This window comes from Prionailurus bengalensis, chromosome A1, assembly GCF_016509475.1.
Source record: "Prionailurus bengalensis isolate Pbe53 chromosome A1, Fcat_Pben_1.1_paternal_pri, whole genome shotgun sequence".
Taxonomy (NCBI): Eukaryota; Metazoa; Chordata; class Mammalia; order Carnivora; family Felidae; genus Prionailurus; species Prionailurus bengalensis.
In genome coordinates this window covers 79409845-79437495 of record NC_057343.1, presented here as the reverse complement: position 1 = coordinate 79437495, position 27651 = coordinate 79409845, and the positions used below count along the sequence as shown (strand labels likewise).

The following is a 27651-nucleotide window of genomic DNA, read 5'->3' as shown; positions in this document are numbered from 1 at the left end:
GATCGGCTTTAGCAGGAAGAACACAGTAAGCCTTGGCAAAATTAAGCCTGAAGAAAAGATGTCTTTTGCCAGTTAAAGCTTTGGGGACATTGAATAGCTCACGTTTCTATTAAAGCCCATCGACAGTAACCGGCAGCACTTGGCGGAACAAGGGGAACTTTTACAAGATTCCCGACTCAGACCCACAGTTCTCGTGCCTGTTCACTGGGCAGCCGCCACCCGTGAGTTTAATCCAAGAAACTGAAGTGTGGCTCGCTTCATCCCTCTCCCTGCACCCGATTTCGTATCACGGCCGTGTTCCTTCACAGCCTGACTGTTGGGCAACGACGGGGTCATTTAAACAAGTAAATGATTCAGACTATTTCTAAGAGGGATCTCATCCAGCCCCAGTGTCAGAGCACAGATCCGAGGGCGTGCTTCTCGCCGACAAGTCCTTCTGAGTCTTTTCCAAATAAAGTCACCTCTTCAAACGGCCAACCCTGGAGTGATGCCGTCCCACTGTCCCCTGCTGACCACAAACGAGTCCACAGATGAATGAGGGGCTACAGCCCTCAAGCTTGCCACCCCGCATCCAGAGCTAGATTCCAACACATTTCCCTGCTGTATCTGGAAGAAGATGAAAACATAGAGGCTAGTGCTCCGAGGAGAGCAGAGATTCATGCCACTAAGGTCTGGCATGCGCCTGGATTTCTGCTGGGCAGCGGGGTTAGTTGCAATGTCACCAGCACACAGGGCATTAAAGAAAGCTCTGGAGAATGATGGCAGGGCACCTGAGAAGGTACAAGGTACCATTGCTCTAAGGACTCCTCAAAACAATTTCCTCAGCATTGCCTCATAGTATTCTTTCCTCGATTCTAGAATTTGGAAAATAAAAATGATGGTATTATATTATTCAACGCACTGAACTCACATATACTTACTGGGGAGAGAGGAGATAATAGAAGTTCATACGCACAGGCAGAGCTATGAAAGATTCTTTTTTTTTAACTTTTTAATTAATTTTTAAATGTTTATTTCTGAGGGGTGGGGCATGAGCTGGGGAGGGAGAGATGGAGAGGGAGACACAGAATCTGAAGCAGGCTCCAGGCTCTGAGCTGTCAGCACAGAGCTCGACGCGGGGTTTGAACCCACAGACAGGTGGGATCATGACCTGAGCTGGAGCCGGATCCTTGCACGTTCTCCCTTTAAGAGTATATGGGCGTCGTTCTGGCACTGGCTACTATCAATGGCTTCTCCCAGGGGGAAAGATCTGGGTTGGTTGGCAACTGTTTGACCAAAAAAATGCAAGGGCAGGGATGTGCCCCTAGTTCCAGTCCCCGCTGCTAGGATGACTTCAAGCTTCCTTTCCTGCCCCAGGAAGTGTGAGCTATTGACTAAGAGGTCTGAATGGTTCTGCTGGAGAAGCAGCGAGGCCCTAGACATGGGAGTGAAGAAGCTGTCAGCCTGGCTAACACGATCATCTTCTACCTGGCAGTAGCTTCTAGAAAGACCCCTAGCAAGAACTGCCCAACTGAGCCCAGTTAACCCACAGAACCAGGAGAAATAATGAACTGTCGTTCTATGCCACGAAGCTTTGGGGCGGTCTGATACACCGCAACAGATAAACCGAGCAGGAAGTGCACACATTCGGGGTGCCTGGGTGGCTCAGTCGGTTAAGCATCTGACTTCGGCTCGGGTCATGATCGCACGGCTTGTGAGTTCGAGCCCCACGTCAGGCTCCAGAGCCTGGAGCTTACTTCAGATTCTGTGTCTCCCTCTCTCTCTGCCCCTCCCCTGCTCACGTTGTCTCTCAAAAATAAATGTTAAAAAAATGTTTTTTAATAAAAAAAAAGTAGACACATTCCCACTCTTTGTCGTGTGTTTTATAGTACCTCCTATAAGCAGAACAATTCTCCACTGTATTCCTTGCTCCACCTTGGCTTTGGCCAAGGGACTGACTGAAAGCAAGGAATATAAGGTAGTGACAAAAACCACAGCTGGACAGAAGCTGTAACAGCCACTTAGACCTTTTCTCTTCCTCCTCTGACACAGAAAGGGGACACCCTATGTCTCAGCTCTTCCTGGGGCCCATCATGAAAAGGAGCCCCCGGTCAGAGCTGGTCAGAGCTCAGGTGTGCTCCGTCTAAATCACAGTCAGAGGAGGGCAAGAGAAAGATAAACCTTTGCTGTTGCAAGCCACGGACGTGGGGTTTTATCTTCTACAGAATCGAGTGCTGAGAGTGAGCCCTTTGTAATGCCATCTGAACAGTCTCACAAACCAGAGAATCAGACGAACATCAGGGAAAGTCACTGAGACAGAAAAGCACACGAGATCTTTCCCGTTCAGTTTCACAGAGGGTGACTGGCATTCTGCTAGATCCCAGGCACACAGTGACACCGGTGCCCCATCCAAGGAGCCTATGGCCTGGTGAGGGCTCACTACTTAAGTGTTTTCTGTAAAGGGTCAGAGAGTAAATGTTTTAGGCTGTTGTTTGCCAAGAGACAAGATTGAGGATAGTACGTGGCTATGCATGGAACCATTTAAAATGTAAAGGACACTTTTAGCTCTCAGGCCATATGAAAGTAGGGGACACGATCTGGCATAGGAGCTGCAGTTTGTTGGCCTCTGGTCTAGTGGTTGACGTTGGCTACATGAGGGGCTATTTCCAGGGTGCATATAATAAGTGTATTACACGAGCCCTTCCTGAAGCTTAGAGAAGAGACACAAACCAATCTGAGATTTTATGAACCATTTTCTGAAGGAAAGAAAGCCTGAATGGATCTTGAATATCCACTAAATGCTGCTGAGTAAATGTACAAAAAGGTAGGAAGGATGAGTTTTTGAAACCACAGGTTATGTGCACATAAACTGTATTTCCTCCCATTAACACAAGAGCATTTTATGAGAAGAACAAGCACCCAAAACTTCCCAACATAACTTATCCAGGTTTGCTACATATAGACACCGTAGGGACACTCTACAAACACAGATAGCCTAGCCAGCCTCGACTGCCATCAAAAAATACCACAGACTGGGCAGCTAACCAAACAAAACAAAACAAAACAAAACAAAACAAAACAAAACAAAGTTTATTTTCTCATAGTTCTAGAGTCTGGGAAGTCCAAGATCAAGGTGTCAGCCAACTTAGTTTCTACTGAGGTCTCCTCTTGGCTTGCAGAAAGCCGCCTTCTTACTGTGTCCACCAAGAGTATCCTCTCTGATGACTCTTCTTATAAGGACACTAATCCTATCAGATCAGGGCCCCAATGCCAGTTTCATTCTGAAAACACTGATTAGATACTTGTAATGCACAGGAACTGTTACTGAATATGAGATGGTCCCTATCTAGAAGCCCTGGGACATGTGAAATGCTGTACTTTATTTTATTTTAATTTTTTAAATGTTTTTATTTATTTTTGAGAAAGAGAGACAGAGCATGAGCAGGGGACGAGCAGAGAGAGAGAGGGAGACACAGAATCTGAAGCAGATTCCAGGCTGTGAGCTGTCAGCATAGAGCCTGATGCGGGGCTCAAACTCACAGACTGTGAGATCGTGACCTGAGCCAAAGTCAGACGCCCAGCCAACTAAGCCACCTAGGCGCCCCTGTACTTAATTTTAAAAGATATTCATCTCCTATTCTTTTATGCTCTTTTCATAGAGATAAACTCAACTCCTGGTTGAGTCTATATGTCAAACTAGACTTGGGAGAATACAAAGAACAGAGGTAAAAACCATTTTCCAATCATTCTCTTATATGCTATAGTCTACACACACACTCACACGCACACGCATGCACACACACATTCACACACACACACACACACACACACACACACACACAGAGCCATGGTCACCACCTTCCTCTGGGGGGTAGGGCAATTCAAATACCCGCTTATTTTAGTCAGCAGCCTCCTCACGTTGGTGGCTCAAGTGGAAATTCTGGACAACAAAGTGTCACATCGCTTTTCTTAAATGAATGTTTTGTCAAATAGATTTTCCATACTAGTTGCATGGTTGGTTTAAAACATAAATGCTAGATTTTATTCTTGTAATATTGATAATAGTTTATGCCAATGTCATTTAAAAATTTCACCTTTTTTATACAAGATTACCGATTTCCCTTCCTTCCTTCCTTCCTTCCTTCCTGTCTTTATTTCTTTCTCTCTCTCTCCCTTTCTTTTCTTTCCTTTTCTTTCTTTCTCTTTCTTTTTCTTTCTTTCTTTCTTTCTTTCTTTCTTTCTTTCTTTCTTTCTTTCTTTCTCTCTATTATTTTTTAACTGCCTAAAAACAAACATAGTCCTTATTTCACCAGTGGCTGTGTTCCAATAAAACTTTATTTACAAAAATAGGTGGTGGGCTAGATTTGGCCCATGAGTGTAGTCGGCCAACCCCTGATCTAAAAAATATTTTGTTCATAGACATAGAGGAGAAAATAATCACACATATACGTTCTTTTAAGTAAAAATTGTTAGGTAAACATTATACACAACAATTTTAGAAATTTTTAACGGCAAGGAAATCCCCTAATTTAAAGTTTGTGGTTTGTGGAAACCATGAAAATGGTTTCCAAGGTATCAAAGTTTAGTAACTTTTACAAAAGCTTGGTCAGTGTATTTCATTGTTTCCCGGAGTGTTTTGTTTACTCAAGCTGGAAGAATATACTTAAACCTTGAACAAGACAGGTTTGACCTGTGTGGGTCCACTTACATGCAGATTGTTTTAGATAAATACGGTACAGAAATGTAAATGTGTTTTCCCTTCCTTATGGTTTTTCTCAATAACATTTTCTCTTTGCTACCTTACCTTATTGTAAGAATATATTATATAATGCATATGACTAACAAAATACGTGTTAATCCACTGTTTCTGTTATTAGTAAGGCTTCTGGTCAACAGTAGGCTGTTAGTAGGTAGGTTGTGGAGGAATCAAAAGTTACATGTGGGGTTCCAAGTGCTTGGGTAGAGGCATTCCTAACCCAATCCCCCACTGTTCAAAGAGTCAACTTATATCGGGGCGCCTGGGTGGCTCAGTCAGTTAAGCGTCTGACTTCGACTCAGGTCATGATCTCACGGTCCGTGAGTTCGAGCCCTGCATTGGGCTCTGTGCTGACAGCTCAGAGCCTGGAGCCTGCGTCAGATTCTGTGTCTCCCTCTCCTTCTGCCCCTCCTCTGCTCATACTCTATCTCTCTCTGTCTCTCAAAAATAAATAAACAAAAAAAATTAAAAAAAAAAAAGAGTCAACTGTATAAACAGTAAAATCAATGCCCGAAAAAGAGAACAAAACAGAAGATTCTTGCCACAGTCTGGTCAGAATGCAGGGCTAAGCAGTACATACAATGTCTCAAGAGCAGAATTTACCTTGACAGGAAATCCGAGAAGGAAAGGCGAACAGGGTATCCATATCGGATAATCTTCACCATGTCCAGGACTCCGATATATTGTAGTTGAGCAGATACATAAAAATTATCAAAGGTATCTGGCAGCCTTGAGTTATTGGGCTTGATGCAATGAACAAAGTGGGGCGTGCGCTTCTGAAGTTTTCCGATAATATCTGCTAGAGATTTCTAAGGAGAGAAGCAAAACACAACTGATTCTCCAAAGAAGACACCGCCTGAAAATGTAAAGAGTTTATCTTCAACCCACGCCTCTTTTATTTAGTCTGAATTCTCCGTGTGTGAGTGCTTACTGGTTTCCAAGCGGTCAAAAACGGGGGAAAATGATGCAGAAACCCTCTACAGTTGACAAGATCTAAATCTAAATTTTGGAAAACCGAAAAGTCCACTAACCCTGAGTTGTGATGCAATCGTGACTGGACCTCCCCATTCTAGTCTTTGAAGAAACGAAGAAGTTCCTTTCTTTTTTAATAACTGTAATGAAAATAAAAAGAAAGAAAGGGTGAGCGGATTTATTTATGTAAGTATGTATCGACTGATTTTTAATTGTAGTTGACATTAGTTTCAGGTGTACAACATAGGGAGCCATCTTAGTAGTATTTTACTAAATTGCATTTACAAGAAAAAATTTACCCTCCCATCCACATAAATTCACTCAGACTGTAAAAATCAGTACCAAATGATTTTTCTGCGACGGTACTATGAATCAGGGAAATTGAAACTGCGCGTAGAAGAACACCATTCCTGCCAGCCTTTCAAGTACACAGAAGTTGCCGTCCTGTATCTATTTTAATTTTGAGAGTAGACATCGACCCTGCCTTGCTGGGTAGCACAGTCTGAGCACCTGGGAGCCCTGGGTGTATCATCACCATGCGTGTTTATCACGAAGCAGCAGGCTTACCACCAGGCCAAAGGATACTATTTTATGCTATAAAGGTTTGATGTTCTAACAAGCGCTGGTTTATTCCCTTAAGTTTAACCACAATCAATTTCTTCCCATTCCTCCTCTTTTTTTTTAACTACTAAAAGGAGTTAGTAAATTATCTGTCTGAAAAATGGCAACAATTTGTGTTTTCCTGGATGAGTAATTATATACGGTTCTTAAAAGAAAAAAAATCATATGTAGCAAAGATTAAATGATAATGGAGATAAAAGAAGTCAGTGGAAATGGAGCCAGTGGGTAAAGAAATAAAGGGCAGAAGGTAATTAATTAAACTCCACCAGGGGTTAAAAGGAACCGCAGCCACTAATGTACCATTTGCATGTCACAAAATCACGCAGACTCAGACCAACGTATCTATAGATCCCAAATCATTTATGTTACAATAAAGAGGTCTTGGTAGGAGAAGAGAGCCTGATAAAAGACTCTTGTCAATGTGGTGCTATTGCTACCATGACAGCAGCTGATTTCTTCCCGTTGACATGAACTGTCAGGCTGGAATGACCCATTGTAACTGACAAGGGAATGTAAAAGGAAGCAATTGGTCCAAAATCAACCGGTTTTCTCCAAACACAAAGCCAAGTGTGATGCTCAGTTAAACAGTGGTAGAGCCCTACGCTGCCAGTCACAGGGCTGGCCGTGCAGAGATGCAGCCAGTATGAAGGGAAGTGAGGAATGGAACACTTAAGGAAGAATCGTAATAAATAAATCTCCATCCCTTGAAACTGAACGCTCAATTTCCCTTTCTGGGTGGAGGAACCACTGTGAATTATCTTCATTTTGCAGTCCTTTAGGGAAAAGACTAATGGCATCTATGCCTGGTAATGTTTAATAATTAAGGTTAAAAATTACAGTGTAGAGGTGGGTGGTGATTTCTTGCTCTCGATTTCCAGCATGATTGAGGAAGGAAGGGCCAGAAGGTTCAGTGAAACCCTCAGGAGTAGAGATCTTCCTTACAAAGAGTAACCCTTTGTCTTTTTTATGTAAAAAATGCCATTTTGTGTGCAGTGAGATTGAATTCCTGTGATCACACAGGGCAGAAATGACTATATCAGAGGATCTCTAATTGTAGGGTCCACTGGCTAAACACACACACACACACACACACACACACACACACACACACTTATTTCTAATATGTTATATACATCTTGCCAATCTTCTAAAATAGAGCTGATTCTAATTATGCTTTCATTTTAATTGGTAAGCTAAAATGCATTCTAACAACCTACAACAACCGAATTTCTAAAACCGATTGTCCTGGACAGCTTCCCAAACAGATTTCCCCTCTCTGCAGTTTTGATGGAGACAAGCAAAACAAACCAGGCTACCGTCAGGCACTGAGTCCTTAAAGTTGCCACATTTCCTACCTGTTTCCTATCCGTTTGAAACACCCCTGCTGAATTTTTACTTCCATGGTACAAACAGTCAGAACCTTTATGTTGTGAGTGTAACTGCACGTGTGGAGGGCAAGTCCACACTGGAAGTGAGGGTGATAAGAAAGTACGTTTGAAATCTACAAAGTCTACAAACATTCTAACACCTGAGAAATACACAAGGTCTGTAAGAGAAACCACAATGTACTGTTTGGAGACCTGAAGCCTCAGCAGTGATTAATGTCAACAGAATAAGGTAGCTAAGTTTCTTCCCCGGAAGGCTAACGTTGCTGCAGTCACTCCCCATTCATCAGAGGGACAGTCACAGAGACGAGGCATAAACAGGATGTTGCAGAGACAACCAATAAAATTACTAACGCTCTATTTGCTATCGAACTTTCCCTCTGCTGGACTCTCCCATCATGTTTCCCCTGTCTGCTGGTTCTATGTCAGGCAGGCAACCTGTCTTTCATTTTAAAAATCAAATGATTTATTCCCATCAGTTTTCAAGACTGCATTAAAAAAAAAAAGAAGTAAACGTACTGAGCAAACTTCAAAACAACCAAAAAAGAATCATAGGAACTCCTACCTTACTAAGTTCTAGATAATTCCTGTTTTCTCCAATAACTGAAGAAGCCGTCATCTTCTTACTGAGCAGGGCACATTTATGTCCTCTGAACTTAAAAGAAGGATAGGAAGATACGAGGGATCCTGTCTGTGACAGTTTCGACTGGAACAAGTGATTGATCACGACATTTTCACTGGCTAGGAAATACATAAGAGCATATCATGAGTGGCATTAAAATCAGTATTTTTTTAAAAAAAATTGTTAACGTTTGTTTTTGAGACAGAGAGAGACAGAGCGTGAGTGGGGGAGGGGCGCAGAGAGAGGGAGACACAGAATCCAAAGCAGGCTCCAGGCTCTGAGCTGTCAGCACAGAGACCCATGCGGGGCTCGAACTCACGGACAGTGAGATCATGACCTGAGCCAAAGCCGGACGCCCAACCGACTGAGCCCCCCAGGGGCTCCCAAATCAGCATTTACATGAGCAGTAAACACCCCAGTGCTGCTGCCACTACAACTTTCCGAGTGCAAGATGTCACTGAGGGCGTCTGTCTTCCCCTTTGCCCCTATTTTGTTTTCCCCACCGTTCATCGTAACACTTGATGAATTCTGATCTTCCTCTTGCCCTTGGCCAGAAGTCTTAAACCCGGGTCTCCTGTCCTGTACTTGAGCACCTGGCCCTTGGTTCTCTGAGCCACACTCGCTGCTCTCGTAGCCGTGGGAGCCACACCTCACCTTCTAGGGTCTCCGGGCCTTCGGTGCCCTTGGCCAAGACCTGAAGACCTGTGGCTTCGGCCAGCTGCTCCCCATCCCCAGAAACACACTTCCTCGGATGTAACTCGTCTCCAGGTGGTATTTAAACACCTGTGGGAGACCCTGTCTCATTTGGTTGTACCAGGTGTCAGGGGAAAGAAATGCCCTCTTTTTTCTGATCCAGTTAAGCTATACATGTAAAACGCTGATATATTTCAGATGTTACGTTATACAAATTCTAATACATTCTGGCTACAAATTGGAATAGCACAGTGAAAACTGTATGCAGCAATTGGAAATCTAAAAGGCACGTTTCTCATGTCCCCTATGTCTGTATGTAGACAATCCTCACGCTTCAGTTTCCTTTTCTACAAAGTGACCATCACATACCCACCTTGAGGATTATACAGGATTAAAGGGTGAAATAATGTGCATATCATTTGGGATCCTGCTTACCTATCAGCTAGCGAGCAGTGGCCAGTGGCAAAGCAGTGTTCCTAACTTTTCCACATCCAGATTATTCTGCTTGCTCAGGCTAACATACTTAGTGGCAATTCGTACAAAGGAAAGTCACTACATTAATAAACAAACAGGGAACCAGGGAGAAGTGTCAGAGAGGAGGGAGAAACAATTATGGGATGCAGGAAGCAAAAAGGGGCTCTGTGGTACTGGATGAAAATTAGAGCTCTCAGGATAAATTCATGATTGTTAAAAATTTTTTTTAAAATGTTTATTTATTTTTGAGAGAGACAGAGACAGAATGTGAGTGCGTTAGGGGGAGAGAGAGAGGGAGACACAGAATCCGAAGCAGGCTCCAGGCTCTGAGCTGTCAGCACAGGGCCCGATGCGGGGCTCAAACTCACCAGCCGTGAGATCATGACCTGAGCCAAAGTCGGACGCTCAACCGACTGAGTCACCCAGGCACCCCAAAATTCATGATTTTTAATATAGGGCTGCATCTCTGTCTGTTACCTGTATATCTTTAATTGTCTAGTTCAGAAGGAGCCTAAAAGCAAGGACAATCCAGTAGCAATGAGCTCACAAGCTCCCAGCCCTCAGTGTTCCTTAATACCATTCTTCTCTATGATAAACCTAAGAGTGTCAGGCACACAGCTGATTCTGAGGCGTAGAAGATGATCCCAGAACATTTTGGAAGGCAGGACTATAAGACAGTGCTAACAAAGATCATGAGAACCTGAAAAAGAACGTAGGGGCTGGCTTGAGGGGATTCTCACTGGCCATGTCTTGAGAATTTTAGCATCAAAATAAAGATAGTCATAGACTGTGATTCATTGAATGAAAAAGAATCCATGAGTCCATACTGATAGCAGTCTAATTCATCAATGAATGACAAAGGGGAGATCATACAGTTGAATGTTACTATTGATGGGAAAATTGGTGGGGGGAGCAGAAAATCACAATAGCGCGACCATAAGAGGCATCATTGATTTAGGCAAGAATCATTCCTGCACCCCAGCCAGCGGATGACGGTCTGACAATATTTCCTTGCCTCACCTCCCTCACAAGCTACTTATCAACTACAGAGTGAAACAGCAGCTTTCAATTACGGAAGCCGGAAGGATGCCCCCTTAACAAGGCCGTGCCACCAGTAGGGTCTCAGACTGTCACTGTGTTCTCCAAACAGGAGGGGCTGAGGACCCGCCAGCACCTCTGTGGGGTTCCCACCGAGCAGGGACGGGCTTGACACCCACGTGAGGAAACTGCAAATAAATCCAGATTGAGGGACAGCCTTCAAAATAACTGGCCTTTAGGTTTTAAATGTTAGTCACGAAAGAAGAAGAAAAGCAGAGAAAATGTCCCCGATGAAAGAAGACAGGAGGGAAATGGCACTCAGTGCAGTGACTGGCCTTGAACTGGGGGGAAATCATTATGAAAGACATGGCGGGGGTAAGCGGCACAGAGATAGGAACTGGGGGTTAGACATTAGGATCGTGTCAAGGTTCAGAACTCTGATAGTATTGATGTTTTGTAAGATACCGTCCTTGATCTCAGGATGCATACCAAGGTGTGTCGGCAGAAAGATGCCTGCGGCTTACTCTCAAATGGTTCAGAAAATACATGCACGTGCACACGCACACACACACGCACACACACATGCACAGGCACACAGAGGGAAGGGACGGGGGAGTAGAAGACAGGGTGGGAAGATGGGAGAAGGTAGAGGAAGAGAAATGAAGAGAGGAAAGTACATCTGGGGAAGGGCATTTGGGTGTTCTTGGTACTAATTTTGTAATTTTAAACTTGAAATCGTTTCAACGTCACCAGTTTTCGTTGGACTGGAAGCATCCCCTGCAGGCGTCTACAGACATTATCACATCGAGTGTCTTCCTGCCAGCAAATCGGGATAAGCTAACTTTGGTGTGCCGTTTATGAGCAGGTTTGCGGAGACGCTCAGAGGTAAAAGACACAATAGCTGTTGACCAGGTATCACACAAACAAAGGTATATTTGTTCAGATGCTGCAACAGACCCTACCACCTTCCCAATGTGTGAGCTTTTTGATAATATGAAGACTGAATTAGATACTACAAACAAAGTACCTTGCAAGGTACTCGAAAATAAAAAAAAAAAAACAACAACAGTATCTATAAATTACACTTGCTTTTAACAATTATTTACGACATCAAAACATTTTACAGATTAATAAAATACTATCATAACCATGCCTCTTTTGTTTACATGATAGAATAGGTGAGCAATCATGGCCTGTGGGTCAAATCTGGCTCGTGGCCTATTTCTGTAAACAAAGTTTTACTGGAACGCAGACCTGTCCAATTGTGCTGTCTACACCTGCTCCCTCATTATAACAGCAGAGTTGAGTAGTTGTAACAGAGACCTACAGCTTGCAAAGCCTAAAGTGTTTATTCTCTTGTCCTTTATAGAAAACATCTCCCATTTGCCTATAACAAGACACTGTAAATTTCATCCTCTTGTTCAGATGTACCTGCAGCTGAAGGCATTTGGAATAAAACAAGACTCACTTCCTTTTTCTTGGAGCTTATTAGCAAGTGTACACAACAGAATGACTTCAAAATACAGGGACAGTGTGAAGATAAGCAGATAATCACAATATCACTAGCCGCCAGGGGCGCCTGGGTGGCTCAGTCAGTTGAGCCTCCGACTTCAGCTCAGGTCATGATCTCACAGTTTGTGAGTTTGAGCCCCCTGTGGGGCTCTGTGCTGATCGCTCAGAGCCTGAAGCCTGCTTCGCATTCTTGTGTCTCCCCCTCTCTCTGCCCCTTCCCTGCTCATGCTCAGTGTCTGTCCCTCAATAATAAATAAACGTTAAAAAAAATAAAAATAATTTGATATCACTAACCGCCACATTCTCTTTCAAAATATATATTCTATTGCCTGAAATACAAAAATAAAGAAGGCACGGCACCGACTTCAAAAAACACGCTATAGATTAGATCTTCAAAAAATATATGACTTGAAAGGTCATTTATTTATATGACTCCAAATGGAAGTTGACATCATTAAAAACTAGAAGGAATATATTTGCAATGATAATTAGTAGGGTCACCTATTTCAATTCTTTCTTTCTACATGATACTCTTCCAATCTCACGCCTTCCCCACCGGTCTCTGTTTCAGGAGAGCTCGGTAAGCAAAGGTCTGAGAGACAAGCAGAGTAATTCCCTGTGAAAAACTACATTGTGCATCTGCTCTGCTTGATTGGAGGTAAGTATGTGCCTCAAACCAGCGGTGACACGGATGTCTTGTTTCCAGCTCGGAGGCACTTAACTATCTCATGAAGGTCTATCGCTATCAGGGACTCCGTTAATTTAGAGCAACTTACAGCACAAAAGATGATATATTTTGATCCACTGAACAGGTTGTTTGGAAAATGAGAAGCCCTGCAGAACTGCTAATAAGAAAAGAATTGCTAGAGGAGGCAGAAGATACATACTGGTACACACAAACGCACCACATGTAAATGCCATATAGTAACTTACATGTTGTGTAGAAACAGATACATGCGCCTAAAGGGCTAAGATTCACTGAGTAGATGGGGCCTATAAATTTGCACTGATACATGCATCCACGCACGTATGTGTGTGTATATAAATTCGTACACTCCCTCTGCTCCGTGGGCTTTAATTCTTTATAACTGAAAGTACGTAAGAATAAAATACCACCCTTAGGTGTGCTCCAGAGTCATCTTAAGTAATGGAATTCACCCTGCTGTGGCCTAAATAATTTTGGAAGCTGTATTCGTCTTCATTAGTCGTCACAAAAGAGCTTTTTTATATTCATATCGCTAGAGTGGTAAAGGTATTTTATATTTCTATCTGCTAAAAGCTTCGTTAAATTATGGTTTCTACTAGACTCCAAATTAAATTGTAGCCAATGTCCAGTGTGGCAAGATCCATTCTTTAATATTCTGGGCTTTAGGATGTAAGAGATATTTCAATTATTCTGTAGCTGGTGGCATATTACCAAGGACAATGTTCAGAGACGGAGAGACGGAGAAATAAAGAATGTGTGGCATTTTAACCATAGGGGGAAAACTTACTTTTCATTACAAATAGAAGATTCTGTGAAAGGGAGTCTTTATTTTTTTCAATTGCTCCGACAATTTCATACGTTACCTATAATAAAAGAAAATGGCATAGTTACTAATGTTTAAACATGGCCACCAAAATAATTTCCTTTAAAGAATAATTTGACTCAGAGGATGTTTTCAATTATTCATTAGAGAGGCGTGTCAGGTCTTCAAGTTCACGTTACACACAAGTTCAAAGCTCCCATCCAGGTGCCGTCTTTCTGCACCTGAAAAAAGGGACACCCCTCCTGCTCTAATTTTCCAACTCCCCCTTCTGACTGCGAGTTCAAGAGAACATGGTGGTGGCTCCCATTCATGCAGGCCCCCTTTATTCTCGAGGACCCTACCCTACTCAGAAAACTCACTAAACCAGGAAGGAGGACTCCACCATGCCTGGGGAAGGAGGAGTGATTTCGGTTTGATAAATTCAATGGTCTCTTTATTGAAAAGGTCATTTGGGATCATTTAAACACTTAATCTGAAGTCTTTAAAATCAAGAAAACATGGGGCACCTGGCTGGCCAGGTCAGTAGAGCACGAGACTCTAGATCTCTGGATTGTGGGTTCGAGCCCCATGTTGGATGTAGACATTATTCAAAAATAAAGTCTCTTAAAAAAATGAAGAAAACGTAATGATTCTGAATTAAACATATAAACACGGACCCTCCCCGCCCCCCCCCACTAGATTACCTGATTTTCTTTAACAACATTCCTTGCTGTTTTTGCTCCTGTTCTGGCCTTGTTTTGAAATGGCCATTTCTACATCCTGCAGTAAAATTCCTGCCGTACCTTGAGGGTAGTTACTACAGACTGTTCAGCTCTGTCTGCCCCCCATACTTAGCAAAATGCCCTGTCGATTGGGCACATTTATTCATTTGTTTTTGTTTCAAGTTTTTATTTAAATTCACATTAGTTAACATACAGTGTAGTATTGGTTTCCAGAGTAGAAGTGATTCATCAATTCATCAGTGATTCATCACTTCCATACGACACCCAGTGCTCACCCAACAGGTGCCCTCCTTGGTGCCCATCCCCCATCTAGCCCATCCCCCCCCCACCTTCCCTCCAGCAACCTTCGGTTTGTTCTCTACAGTTAATAGTTTCTTATGGTTTGCCTCCCTCTCTTTTTTTTCTCTTCCTCCCCCTACGTTCATCTGTTTTGTTTCTTAAATTCCACAGATGAGTGAAATCATAGGATATTTGTCTTTCTCTGACTGATCTATTTCACTTAGCATAATACACTCTAGCTCCATCCATGTCATTGCAAATGGCAAGATTTGAGAAGATATTTTCAAATGATATATCTGATAAGGGGTTAGTATCCAAAATGTATAAATAATTTTTCAAACTCAACATCCAAATAATAAACAATTCAGTTAACAAATGGGCAGAAGACATGAATAGACATTTTTCCAAAGAAGACATCCAGATGGCCAACAGACACGTGAAAAGATGCTCAACATCACGGACCATCAGGGAAATACAAATCAAAACTATGATAAGATACGACCTCACACCTGTGAGAATGGCTAAAATTAACAACTCAGGCAACAACAGATGTTGGCAAGGATACAGAGAAAGAGGATCTCTTTTGCATCGTTGGTGGGAATGCAAACGGATGCAGTCACTCTGGAAAACAGTATGGAAGCTCCTCAAAAAGTTAAAGATAAGGGTGCCTGGGTGGCTCAGCTGATTAAGTTCAGGTCATGCTCTCATGGTTCATGAGTTCAAGCCCCACGTCAGGCTCTGTGCTGACAGCTCAGAGCCTGGAGCCTGCTTCAGATTCTGTGTCTCTCTCTGCCCCTGCCCCGCTCACGCTCTGTCTCTCTATGTCTCTCTCAAAAATAAATATTAAAAAAAAATTTTAAGTTAAAAATAGAACTACCCTACGATCCAGCATGGGGCACATTTAGTAAATATTTGGTGAAATGAACAAAAAGGTTGTGTTATATTATGACCAACTATAGCAAAATGTTGTGCTGTCCATTTCATTCAAGATTGTGCTGTTGAGTCTTTCATTTTCACAAGATCATGTGCTCTGGAAAGTTTTCACAAATGGCCCCAGGACGTGGATACATGGAGAAAAAGCTAAAGGCCTCCTGTTAAAACTAAAGTTCAAAACTTCTCAGTTGGGAGACTCCAGTTGGTCAAGTTCCCTGGAAAACAACATCTAGTACACACATCCAAGTACAAGTAAATGCTCATCGAGGGCAGTCTGATGCTCATAGGAAGCGTGGGGGTTAGCACAACTTCATACTCTGTGTAACATAAGCAAATCTTGAATTACTTTGTGCTAATTATTTTGTGACGATGTCACTCTCAGGGTCTTTCTTCGTGTATGAAATAATACTCTGAAGGGCACTCCAAGTCTGAGAGCGTCTGACTAGGGTTGGTTGACCACCATATGGACAGGGTTTCCGTGTACAGCTCAACACAAGTATTAGACACTTCCCACAACAGCATATTCCTTTATCATCAGAATATAATAATGCAAATGACTGAGAACATGTGACGTAAAATTGGCATTACTGGAGTGTTAACACATCGTTCTAAACAATATTTTTTTCTGGGTCCCAAATCTGGAACGAAATACTTCCTCAAGAAGCCCTTGCGTACTTGAGGAGAAAATCAAATGAGACTCCCTCCTGAACCCTGGAGGTGATTAGCAGCACATTATTGGGGGGGACTCAATGTGTCTAGTTTTCAGTGGATGGATCCAAGAAGTATACACACCCAACAAACACATAGGTGAGGGTTTAATTTTTTTTTTTTAATCTCAACAATAAAATACAACCAGATTCCAAATTTGGTCTCTTAACCATGACAATTTCTTTACGTCAGTGACATTTAGTATTGGCTTTGTCAAAGGCAATCTGAAAATCTAAATAAATGATACCCACTTGTGCCCATTTATTACGTCCATATATAACCTGCTACCAACAGCTTAAAATATTTCTGACTTAAGCTTTTAATTTTGAGATACTTGCAGATCCCCATGCGGTTGTAAGAAATAAAACAGACAGATCCTGTAGACCTCTCACCCAGTTTCCTCCAATGGTGACATCTTGCACAGCTATCACAACCAGGGTAGTGGCATTAATGCAATGACATTAATGCAGGACATTTACCTCAGCGCACAGATCCCACGTGCTGCCCACTTATGGCACACTTACCTCCCCCAAATCTGTTGAACATGTTGGTATGAGTCTGCTTCTGGGCCCTTTACTCTGTTCCATTGATCTGTGTGTCAATCCCCCCACCACTGTCTTGATTACTGAAGTTTTATAATAAGACACTAAATTAAATGGATGAATTCTTCCCCAATTATTCTTTATAAAAATTGTGTAACCTATTCTAATTTAGTCACCATTCTGTATAAACTTCAGAAAAACACTGCCTATCTCTATCTCTATGCCTGGACAAATTTTTGCTATGATTTTGATCGGCATTGCATTAAACCTGGGTTGCGATTTGGGGAGAAGGGTTACTATGTTGACTACTATGTAAGTTACTATGTAACTTACATACTATGTATGTTACTATGTAAGACTACTGCCCATACTGTCTTCTAAGCCGTGAACATGATGCGCCTCCTTCTATGCAGCTCTCTGGGTTCTTTCATCAGTGTTTTGTGGGTTTCAGCAAACGTATCGTCTGCATGCTTTGTTAGATTTATACCTCTTCACATTTTTTAATGAGCGACTGTAAATGTTATTGTATTTTTAATTCCACTGCTCTTTATTAGAATATAAAAGTACAATTGATTATTTGGTGTTTATGTTGTATCCTGTGACCTTGCTGAACTCACTTATCGGTTCTATGAGGCTTTTTTCCTTTTTTAGTAGATTCCTTGGGATTTCATACACAATCACATCATCTATAAAGAGGGACAGAGTTATTTCTTCCTTTCCAATATATCTGCCTTTTCTTTCATTTCTTGCCTTACTGCACTTGCTAGGACTTCCAGCATTGTGTTTAATAACAGTGGTGAGAATGGGCGTCCCTCCCTTCTTTCTGATCTTGTGAGCAAAACACTCAGCTTTTCACCATCAAATACTATGTTAACTGTAGGATATTCGTAGATGCTCTTTATCAAATTGAGTTTGTGTGTCCTCTATCCCTATTTTCTGAGTGTTTTTATCATGAATGAATGCTGAATTGCCAAATGCTTTTTCTGCATCAAATTGATATGATCATGTGACTCTTCTCTTGTTTAGCTTATTAACATGGTGGGTTATCTTGACCGATTTCAAATATCAGACCAGCTTTGCATCTCCAGAAAAAGAAACAAATTATTCACAGTGGATCATTCTTTTCATACGTTGTTACATTGCAGTTGTTAATAATAATAGTCTTTTTGCATATGTGTTCATGAGGGATACTGGTCTTCAGTTTCCTGTGTCTGTGTGGGTGTGAGCGTGGTTGTGTGTACTGTCTTTGTCTGGGTTTAGTACTGGGCACTACTAGCTTCATAAGATGAACTTAGAAGTGCTCTCTCTTCTATTTTCTAGATAAGACTATGTAGTTACTGTTAATTTTCCTTTAAACGTTTGGTAGAATTCTCCTGTGAAACCACCAGGGATTCGAACTTTCCTTTGGGGAAGATTTAAATTACAAATCCATTTCCTTGATGCTTATGGGGACATTCAGTGATCTCTTGCATTGGGTCAACTGAGGTGGTTTGTGTTTTTTGAGAAATTGGTCCATTTCATCTAAGTCGTTTGTGACAGTTGGGTGTCATATCCCTTCTGATCTTTCTGATGTCTGCAGGGTGTGTGGTGACATTTCTGATACATTGCAGCTTGTGTCTTTTCTCCTTTTTCTGTCATTCTTTCTACAGGCTTGCCATTATTTTGGTTATCTTCAAACAACCAGCTCTTTGTTTCATTGATTTCCTTTAACTTGTTTCAATTTCATTGATCCCTGGTCTTGTTACTGCCTTCTCTTTGCTTGCTTTGGGTTTACTTTGCTCTCACTTCTCCAGGTTCTTGAGGTAGGAGCTTAGATCACTAAGACTTTCCTCTTCTCTCACATGTGCATTTAGTGATATAAATTTTCCTCTCGGCAATGTTCCTGCCGTGTCTCACACAGTCGGTATGTAGTCCATATTTTCATTTTCATTCAGTTCAGCACATTTTTTTCCATTACCTGGAGACTTCCTTTTTGATCCATGGATTATACAGAAGGGCACTGTTTGGCTTCCAAGTATTTGGAAATTCTCGTGGCATCTTTCTGGTATTGGTTTTTTAGTTTGGTTCCGTCGTGGGAGGTAAACCCACTCTATATAATTCCATTCTTTCTGAACTTCTTTTTATTTTTAATTTTTTTCCAACGTTTATTTATTTTTGGGACAGAGAGAGACAGAGCATGAACGGGCGAGGGGCAGAGAGAGAGGGAGACACAGAATCGGAAACAGGCTCCAGGCTCTGAGCCATCAGCCCGGAGCCTGACGCGGGGCTCAAACCCCCGGACCGCGAGATCATGACCTGGCTGAAGTCGGACGCTTAATCGACTGCGCCACCCAGGCGCCCCAGAACATCTTTATTTTTTTATTTACGACCCTGCGTGTGGTCTTTCTTGATACGTGTTCTGTTGGAACTTAAAAAGCAGGCATATGCTGCTCTCATCGTCGTAAATGTTCTGTAAACGAGTAGAGCCTGTTGGCTGACTGTGCTGCTGAGTTCTTCTCTGTCCTTGCAGAGATCCTGCGTAGATGTCCGGGCACGTGTCCAGAGCAGGGCGTCAAAGTCCCTAGCTTAACCTTCTGTTTCAGCTGGCTTCCTCTCATGCCACTCAACAGCCTTGTTGCTGCCACGTGGGAGAAGTCAGGCTCCCCATTCAACCATCTCTGACAAAGAAGAGGAGGGCACTCTCGTCTCTGTCACTGCTGGGCAGAGAGGTGCTCTGGTCTCCTGTGCCCCTCGTCCTCCCTCCCTGGCTTCAGGGTGAGCAGGTGGGAGGGGCTGGTATGCCCCTTCACTGCTTCCTACGTGGGCTCCACCGAGGAGGTTTGGGAGAGGGGAGCTGTGGCCAGGTTAGCTCTGGGTGGTGGCGAAAGTCCCGGCCCCCAACAAGGCCTCCTCTGACATCCCCCTCCAGTAGGGAGGTGGGGGGATAACACAAATTCAGAAACTTAGCACAATACTAACATCTGACCTATGCCTAGCCACCTCAGAATTGCATGCCTTACAAGGAAACTGTATTTTAACAAATGTAACTAAATGGCTGTGTTTGTTTTTGCTTTAAAAAAAAATCAAAGAAAACAAGGTGGTCACAATGAAAACTATATAATCGAGACTAAAACAACACAGATTTACTTTACTTTTGTCCTAAATGGACGCGAGAATGTGAAGTTAATTTTGAGAACAAATGGAATATAAGAACAATGATCACTCACATCGGATCCTAATCAATCCTCACCATCTGCAGGAAGACATCCATGTCATCCAACAGTATCTCTGATCAATCCTCACCGTCTACAGGAAGATGTCCACCTTGCCCAACAAGATCACCAGTCGGTATTCACCATCTGCAGGAAGACATCCATCTCACCCGATGAGATCTCCAATCAATCCTCACCGTCTACAGGAAGACGTTCACCTCATCCAACGAGATCCCTGATCAATCCTCACCGTCTACAGGAAGACGTCCACGTCATCCAACGATATCTCTGATCAATCCTCACCATCTACAGGAAGACGTCCACCTCACCCGATGAGATCCCCTATCAATCCTCACCATCTACAGGAAGACGTTCACCTCATCCAACAAGATCCCCGATCAATCCTCACCGTCTACAGGAAGACGTTCACTTCATCTAATGAGATCCCTGATCAATCCTCACCGTCTACAGGAAGACGTCCACCTCACCTGATGAGATCCCCTATCAATCCTCACCATCTTGCAGGAAGATGTGCACTTTGCCCAAGGAGATCCCTGATCAATCTTCACCATCTACAGAAAGATGTCCCCCTCATCCAGCAAGATCCTCCCACATGTGACACATTTTCTTTGCATCGTCCTCCTTTCGGCCACACTGCTGCCAAATCCCTCCCTTGGCACCCATCCCGCCTTTCTCTTTAGCAAACTCTCCAGCTCCTCCAGCTGCCAACAGCCAGTCTGGTGCTCAGGCCCGACGCCTGGCATGCTGCAGGGGAGAAAGACGCAGTCTTCCAGGACAGCATGCCTGCTGAGTTCCAGCTTCCACAAGTCACGACGCCTGGAGGGTAAGCAGGTCAAGACGCTGGGCCTTCACGACTTCTCGTCTATAGAACACGGACGGTAATGTCAACCTCTCTCCGCGTCCTTCTCCATCTCTGTCTGGCTCTCTCAAGGTGATTTTGAAGACAAGTGAAAGAGGTTGTTTGCACTTAGCTTTGCACCATATCTATGGTTTTCTAATCAACACCCCCCATACCTGCTTCTAACGATCGCCTGTACCTTCTTCTCAGACCCGTTCCAGAACTTTTTACCATATAGACCTGAGAAAAACTCATGAGTCCTGGATGTTATCTGCTCAGTGGGCTGTCCATCCCGTAGCTGTAATTTCGTCAGCCAGAATCCACGTATCACTTCACAAAGGAATTGCTTCTAAAGAAAGCAAGAGTGTGCAGAGCACGTCAGCCACGTACAGCTGGGCATCTGGGCCTCTAGGAGGCAGAGGGGCAACAAGTGCATAGAAGGGAAACCACAGAAACCGGAAGATCTTAGTGGGACAAACACCCCTGGCTCCCAGAATCCAAAGGGAGGCGAGTCTCCAAGCCTGGTTAAATGGACAGAGAAATGTCTATGAGAGGGAGATGACCAAGGAGAGACTCTATCTGTCCTGGAAATCACACATGGCTTTCTGGGATTGTGATGTCACAAGGACAGATCAAGGTCTGCCCTCTCAGCTGTGTCCCCGAGGCAGAGGGACTGATGGACAGGTGCTGCGGGGGCCGCAGAAAGCAGGTGGGAGGCAGAGGCCTTTCTAGGTCACTCAGGATGGGTGGCTGTCTCTCAGCCGTGCCTTGCCTCTCCTTGCTGGTTTATTATTCGGGGATGAAAAGAGAAAAACATCAAAGTAGCAAAAGATAGAGGCCAGTCTATCCTTTCAAATACATTTTTTTTTCCTTTTTCCCCTCTGTCTTTACATAACTGGACCTCCGACTTTATTTTTTTTTCCTCTTAAGGATTGGGAGATAGGATTCATGCTTTAAGTGGCGGCGTCCCTCATGCATGTAATAGAGACATTTATATGCATACGGCCCAATACAAATCTTTAAGGAAGCTGTCACGTCTTTAAAGATCTCCTTTGGAAGGAGTCCGCTCAATGAAACGACTCCGGAAGACCTAGCATTTTGCTTCTGTTTCAGCAGTGAGCAAGGCTCCTGCAAATGCTTCGGTGTGGGGGGCTGAAGGAGGGGGTGCGGTGGGAACCAGGGAGCAGGGGCCGTGAGCCGCTGTCTGGAAAGTACTTGCTGTAACACTCCGGCACTACACTACACACAATTAAGAGACAAATTACGTTAGCTATATATGTAAAAGAATAAAGCTTTCACCATGGCTACGAATCACGCCTCATCCAGCTACCTCGTTTCCTGGGTCCACAAAGAAGACTTAGGAAACGCCAACCACATGCACTCTCTTCCCGACTGAAGGCTGCCAGGCTCATTGCTTGGTGAAATCGCCAAGGAACCCGAAGCCAAAGGTGGGAGGGGTCCTGAGCACCTACCATGCACTAATACCCCCAGTGTCTCTGCAAACATGCTTCGCAGATTGCCCACAGGAGGACATTCTCTGGGGCTGAATACACACCACATACTTTAGACTCCCTCCCGGGCCTCTTTACTCATCACTTGTGGGAGTGGAACCAAGGAACCTGCATTTCTCACTCGCTCCCAGTTGATTTCTGGTGCACCTTCAAGTAGGAGAATCACGGCTCCGGGGATCGGTGGCCTAGGCTGCTCTGGGAATCTCCATGCGATGCCGGCAACGAGCAAGGGGGCCCAGGGATGGGGTTTGCAGAGAAGTGTTTCCTGGGCATTTTAGATATAGAACAGTGATTCCAGTAGATATTGGCATATTTTAAAATTGCCGATCAGTTGAAAATGAGACTTACGCTATAATTATATGCGATGCCAACCTTTCCCCTCCCCCCCGCCCCCCACTTAGGAGAGTTAGCATTTTGTAAACAGCTGTGAGCTCCAGAGACAGGAGTTTCAATTATTTTTATCTGAGAGAGTAGTGAGAGAGCTCGGTGCTTTTCAACTGATTGTCGTGGTACCCGACGGAAGCCACAGCCCGTGCTGGCAGTTTGGGGAAATGAGAATAAAAAGAGCGTGCTACAGCAGAAGGGGGGGACGGGCCCAGGGTCTTAAAGAAGACTTCTCACTCTAGTTTCTACCCGCCGACCTAAAACACGCTTATGGGATGCACGGATCCTTCGCTGCGGGCACGGCAGCTTCTCTGAAAATCAGTTCCTTCTTCATTCAATTTAATGTTCACTGGGGCCAGTTCACACTGAAGTTTGGTGATTTTACCAGCATAGCCCACGATACAGAAAATTATTTTAAGGGAATGGGAACGGGTTATGCATGAACAGAGTAAATGGGCACAAGTAGATAGCACCTACCTACACTTTCAGATTGCCTCCGATGGGGCTAAGAGCCAAGGTGACTACATGCAGTCCCCATCAGATTGAGGACATTGTCAGGGTTCAAAGACTACATTTGGAAAAACAAATCAAGGAAAACAGCTAGGGGCAAGTCTTTTTATAATCTTTTATATTTTACAAACACCTTATAAAATGCAACACACGTGTGTTTATAAAATGGGGAAAATGATAAAAATAATGAAGTGAAAATAAAGTAAAAAAATCCCTTTTCTCAGAGAAAGCCAATATTAATAATCTGTCTGTCATCTAGCAAATCGATTCTTGTTTATGCAGGCTCTTCAAGAAAAAAAAAAGGACTGGCCACACATTGTGAAGTGACTGGGGATGCCCTGTCCTATTTACTTGCACAGTCTGCTGGCCGGGGAACTGCCCTCGTCTGCCCAGCGATGGTCAGACCCAGGCCTGTAGCCAGGCTGCAGCAGGAGCCACAGGCTGGAGAAAAGAGGGGAGAACCCTCAGAAAGACTGTTCCGTCCCAGCACAGTCATTCCGTTCTTAACCCCAGAGCCCTCTCTCCCAGGCCCCAGTTCTCCTGGGGCACGTTGCCCTCAGCGACAGCATCCGGGGTATCTCTTCTTCCCTTCCTTTTCTGGTCTTGGAGGCGGTAGTCGCATCCCCTGGGACAAGTCTCTGGTCACCTCGATGTCACTTGTCTGTCTCCATGTTGCCTATGGAAGCTATTCTCCGTACTCTGCTCCTTGACTATTTGGTGCAGTTTCCCCTCCAGACTGCACCCCGACTGACTCCCCGCCCCCAGCCCCCCTGTTCCCAGGTGCTCACTCTGGCTATTCCTGTTTTGGTGCCAATGGCTCCGATGCACCCACCTGTTCTGAAGCTCAGGAAACGACAGGGATAGATAACCACGTTCATCACTGTGCAAAGCACCGCAAGAAAGAGAACGAAACTCTCGAAGGTGAAAAGAAAAGCAAAGAGAATGATGCAGGGCCTGGCAGGGCTGAGAGAAGGCAGTGGAACAAAGCGCTAAGAACTAGTCATTCCCGAAGGACCGTGTGTGCCAGGGCATCTCATGTGTGCCCTTACGTGAACCCTGTGGAGTGAGCACAGTGGACCTCAGCACCCCGACAGGGACGTGCAGCCTCACGGGTGAGAGGAAGAGGAATGAACACAAGCAGACAGCGCACTGTAGGCTGGACACGTAACTCCCAGGCTTTACTGCAGGCGGGATCAGGAGTGAGCAGACAAGCATCTAGGCACCAGGCCACCGTGGAAAATTCTCGGGGGACCTTTCAGGGCCTCGCTCAGAGGTTCGCTACTGAGACTGCTGGTGTGTTCATTTCCCTCCACCGTCACTCTTATCTAGCTAAGACATCGTCCACAGCCTGCACAAACACACCGCATTAGAATGGGGCAGTTTTCAACAGCAAGCACATTCTCCTTAGGAAGGCAGTGAGCTAAGGACAGACCAAACTGTTAATTAGATTATCATATACATAAAGTACTCCTTTTAAAATTTTTTAATGTTTATTTATTTTTGAGAGAGAGAGAGAGAGAGAGAGGGACAAAACACAAGTGGGGAAAGGGCAGAGAGAGAGAGAGACACAGAATCCGAAGCAGGCTCCAGGCTCTGAGCTATCAGCTGACGCGGGGCTTGAACTCACGAACTGCGAGATCATGACCTGAGCTGAAGTCGGAGGCTCAACTGACTGAGCCACCCAGGCGTCCTGAAACAATGTATTTCTAATATGAAAATCTGCATTCCCACAAAGTTGAAGTGTTAGAAGCTAAAGTTTCTGTAAGGGAGCCACCTTCAGTGACAATTCAGGCATTTCAGGATACCCAGATTAGAGCATGGACAGCTTTTGTGAGTTTCTGGCGGCACTGGTATTCGTTTATGTGTATGTGTGCATTTACTTTGTCTGTCTATCTATCTATGTATCTATCTATCATCATCTATCCAGTGTAACTGATTTATATATCTAGGTCTACCTCTCTGGATGTATTGATCTCTTGCTCTCGTTCACAGTAATAATTGCATTAGCACCATGCAAATATGGCCGTAAATGCTTTTACAGTTTCTCCCCCTGCCCGCTAAGCTTCAGGGGAGAAGCACAAAAACAGAAACGGGCAGGTGATGGGGGCGAAGGAACAGCCCCTGCTTCGGGGACAGGAGCTCTTGTCTGCTCTCGAACGTGGAGAGCACAGAACATATTATATATATTTTTTAATTTTTTAATATTTATTTATTTTGGAGAGACAGACAGAGTGCAAGCAGGGGAGAGGCAGAGAGAGAGAGAGAGAGAGAGAGAGATACAGAATTTGAAGCAGGCTCCAGGCTCCGAGCTGTCAGCACGGAGCCCAATGCGAGGCTCAAACCCACAAAGTGCGGGATCATGACCTGAGCCAAAGTCGGACGCTTAACCAACTGAGCCACCCAGGCACCCCAAACATATTATATTTCTGATGATCTACAAAGGACATGTGGTCCATAAGCCCAAGTCACGTGACATCCTGGCCAAGGGGACGCGAGCTGGGGCTGGAAATCATGGAGCCCAGGGCAGACAGCCTGTGTGAATGAACACCAGAGAGCAGGGCCAGGTGGGGGCAGGCAGCCCAAGGGCTCAGCAGCACCTAGTGCCCGGGGAGGGTGTCAGAGGTCCCCAGTGGCCGAGCGTCTCAGAGACACGTGAAAGCACGGGGGCAGGGCCAGCCCCGAACCCTGAAAGGTATGGTGATGGTAGGAGACCACGCAGCACAAAGAAGGAGACAAGACAGGACTCCCGTGGCGGCCACTGCACAAACCGTCCTCTGTGGCCGAGGCTGGAGGGGCCTAACCTTTCTGATTACGATAACTAAAAAGGACTACCAGCTCTGCGTTACCGAACCTGGTCTGTGGGTGCCAGTGAAAGCCAGTGAAGGGCGTCCTGTTACTGGACAGAGACCAGAAATCTCCCTGGAGCTGCCTGGGTTTTTATCTGCTTCCAAGGAAAAGACTGTTTCTGCCGAACGTATTTTCAAATGTGGCCTGAGCCAGACTTCACATGGAATCTGATCACATCCCGAGTTGCGTGTGCTCAACTACGAGGTACAGGAAGAGCAAGAGTGGTGGAATGATCGGGAAGATCTGGTTTTTTAAAGGAAAAGCAGACTTTCTTCTTCCAGCAGGGAGACACCAGCTCGGTGGTGAAAAGGCTTACAACACCGGTTCAAGAAAAGCTGATGAGGACGAGCAGCCATCACTGCCACGAGCCTGTCTGTTATTAACACGCGGAAGCAGAGGAACCACATTTAGCTCTGAAGAGTGCCACCAGAGGAACAAAGAGAGGAACGAAATAGCAGCCGTGAACCCACTTTTAAGGAAAACTCCTCATTCAGTGCTTTACTGGTAAACTAGAGCGTCTTCCGTCAGTCGGTGGCAGGGGACGGGGGCAGTGGGTACGTACGTGGCCGTGAACCAGGGTACTGGAGCAAGAAGGGATTTGGATCCACATTTGGATTCTAGAGTGAGCAGCGGAGACAGGGGCGGGGGGCTCTGTATTTGGCAATTAAATGGGCTTCTGATTTTACCATGAGTCGACAAGTGAGGCAAATATGGAAAATCAGTTTTACTGTGTTATGTTTTTGAAGTGGGTTGAGAGGGAGGGGGGTGTGGGAGGTGGCTAGGGAATCTAGTGCAGTCGCTTCTGGATCGGCTCGACTGAAGACGCCAGCCAAGGAGAGGTCCTAACTCGCACATACGCAGGAGTGAAGCCCGCAGACAAACAGACGGGAGTTTCGGGAGTCACCTCATGCACGACACTGAATCATGAGGGTATATAAAGTCCTAGAAGGAGACAGAAAACACTCTCCTGGGAAACACTGGTATTTGCGGAATGCAAGCAAATCCACTTCTCAAATTTACAATCCCTTTCTCTACCATGTTATTTACATGATGCAAAATATAATTTCCAGAGAAGACGTGGTTGGGATTACCAAGTGACAAAAATGCGCAACTTTGGAATATACTCTTGAATCCAGTACGTCACATCAGAATGGACGTAAAGATTGGGTTTTAGGAAAAGAAAGTAAAGATCATCTTCAGGCAGATACAAATGGGTCTGATAATTTCTCATGTGTGGTTTCAGCTTTCTATCTGAGGTTTGCTGAAAAGAGTCTCGATTTCACGTGTAGCGGTAAATTGATCTCTCTATGGCCATCAATATTTATAGGCAGAGGCTTCTGTTTTTTACTTTTCCATTAAGTGATTCTCTCTAACAGTAATGCTTGCTTACATTCTGATTGACTTTAAGTCATAAATACTAGTAAAGAAAGTTAGGAGCACATAGTAGAATCGTTAAGGGTCCTTATCTAGAATCTGAATATAGACATTGCCTTGAAATTTCTATACCTGAAACTTACAAATAAGCCTCAATTGTTTCTTTCAAGGAAAAAAAAAAAACAATCAACAAATGACTAGACGTCAATA

General features: G+C 44.2%; 1 protein-coding gene across 1 annotated transcript in view; it reads right to left on the bottom strand.

Annotated features, from left to right (window-relative positions):
• MYO16 (myosin XVI) overlaps nt 1-27651 on the bottom strand; it is a 609750-nt gene that overhangs the window by 134402 nt on the left and 447697 nt on the right. The window contains 4 exon segments of the mRNA XM_043582911.1: nt 5339-5544; nt 5767-5847; nt 8279-8454; nt 13546-13621. Coding sequence (XP_043438846.1) covers nt 5339-5544; nt 5767-5847; nt 8279-8454; nt 13546-13621 — 539 coding nt within the window.